The following is a 591-nucleotide window of genomic DNA, read 5'->3' as shown; positions in this document are numbered from 1 at the left end:
TCATCCTGCTACCAACTGCAATACCATTATTAAGAATTCTCCAAGCAAATATTTCAAGATTGGGTGCCAAAATTTTTACCTGCCAGAATTTCTTCCAAGGTATATGTTCAGTATTACCATAATGAGAAGAAGAAGGAGCTCTGTCATTTAAAGTTTTGATGAAGGATTTTGCTGTAAAGACCCCATTAGGATGGTGAAGCCAAAGTAATTTATCCTCAGTCCCTTCTTCGCTGATGTTAGGTAAGTGGATATCCAATATAGTCTCGACTTCATGCGACTGGAAGCATAGCTGGAGTTTGTTTATATCCCACCTTGGAGGGTTCTGTAGGATAAGTTCACTAACTAAAACAGGCTGCTCTGTTGAAAGCAAATTGGGGATAGGCCTCCTGTTATGAAGTTTAGGAATCCAAGGGTCATTCTTGATATGTATCTTCTCTCCATTACCAACTTCCCAGAAACACCCTTCCTTCATCTCACTTCTGCAACCTAACATAGCAGACCATGTAGAGGAACATTTTTGGGGTTTCGTCATTTCCCAGAAGTTGTCTTTTTGAAGATATTTAGCCCTCATAAGCTGACACCACAGACAAT

At 39.9% G+C, this 591-nt stretch overlaps 1 protein-coding gene across 1 annotated transcript in view; it reads right to left on the bottom strand.

The window, feature by feature from the left end:
• Positions 1 to 532, bottom strand: part of LOC113341135 — a gene marked incomplete at its 3' end in the record, with an annotated part of 846 nt that extends 314 nt beyond the window's left edge. The window contains exon 1 of the mRNA XM_026586127.1: positions 25 to 532. Coding sequence (XP_026441912.1) covers positions 25 to 532 — 508 coding nt within the window. The remainder of the gene's footprint in view (positions 1 to 24) is intronic.
• Between the last annotated feature and the right edge of the window lie 59 nt (positions 533 to 591).

Source organism: Papaver somniferum, unplaced genomic scaffold (genome assembly GCF_003573695.1).
Source record: "Papaver somniferum cultivar HN1 unplaced genomic scaffold, ASM357369v1 unplaced-scaffold_24507, whole genome shotgun sequence".
NCBI lineage: Eukaryota > Viridiplantae > Streptophyta > Magnoliopsida > Ranunculales > Papaveraceae > Papaver > Papaver somniferum.
Note: the sequence above shows the minus strand (reverse complement) of the source record. Positions and strands in the feature narration are given on the sequence as shown.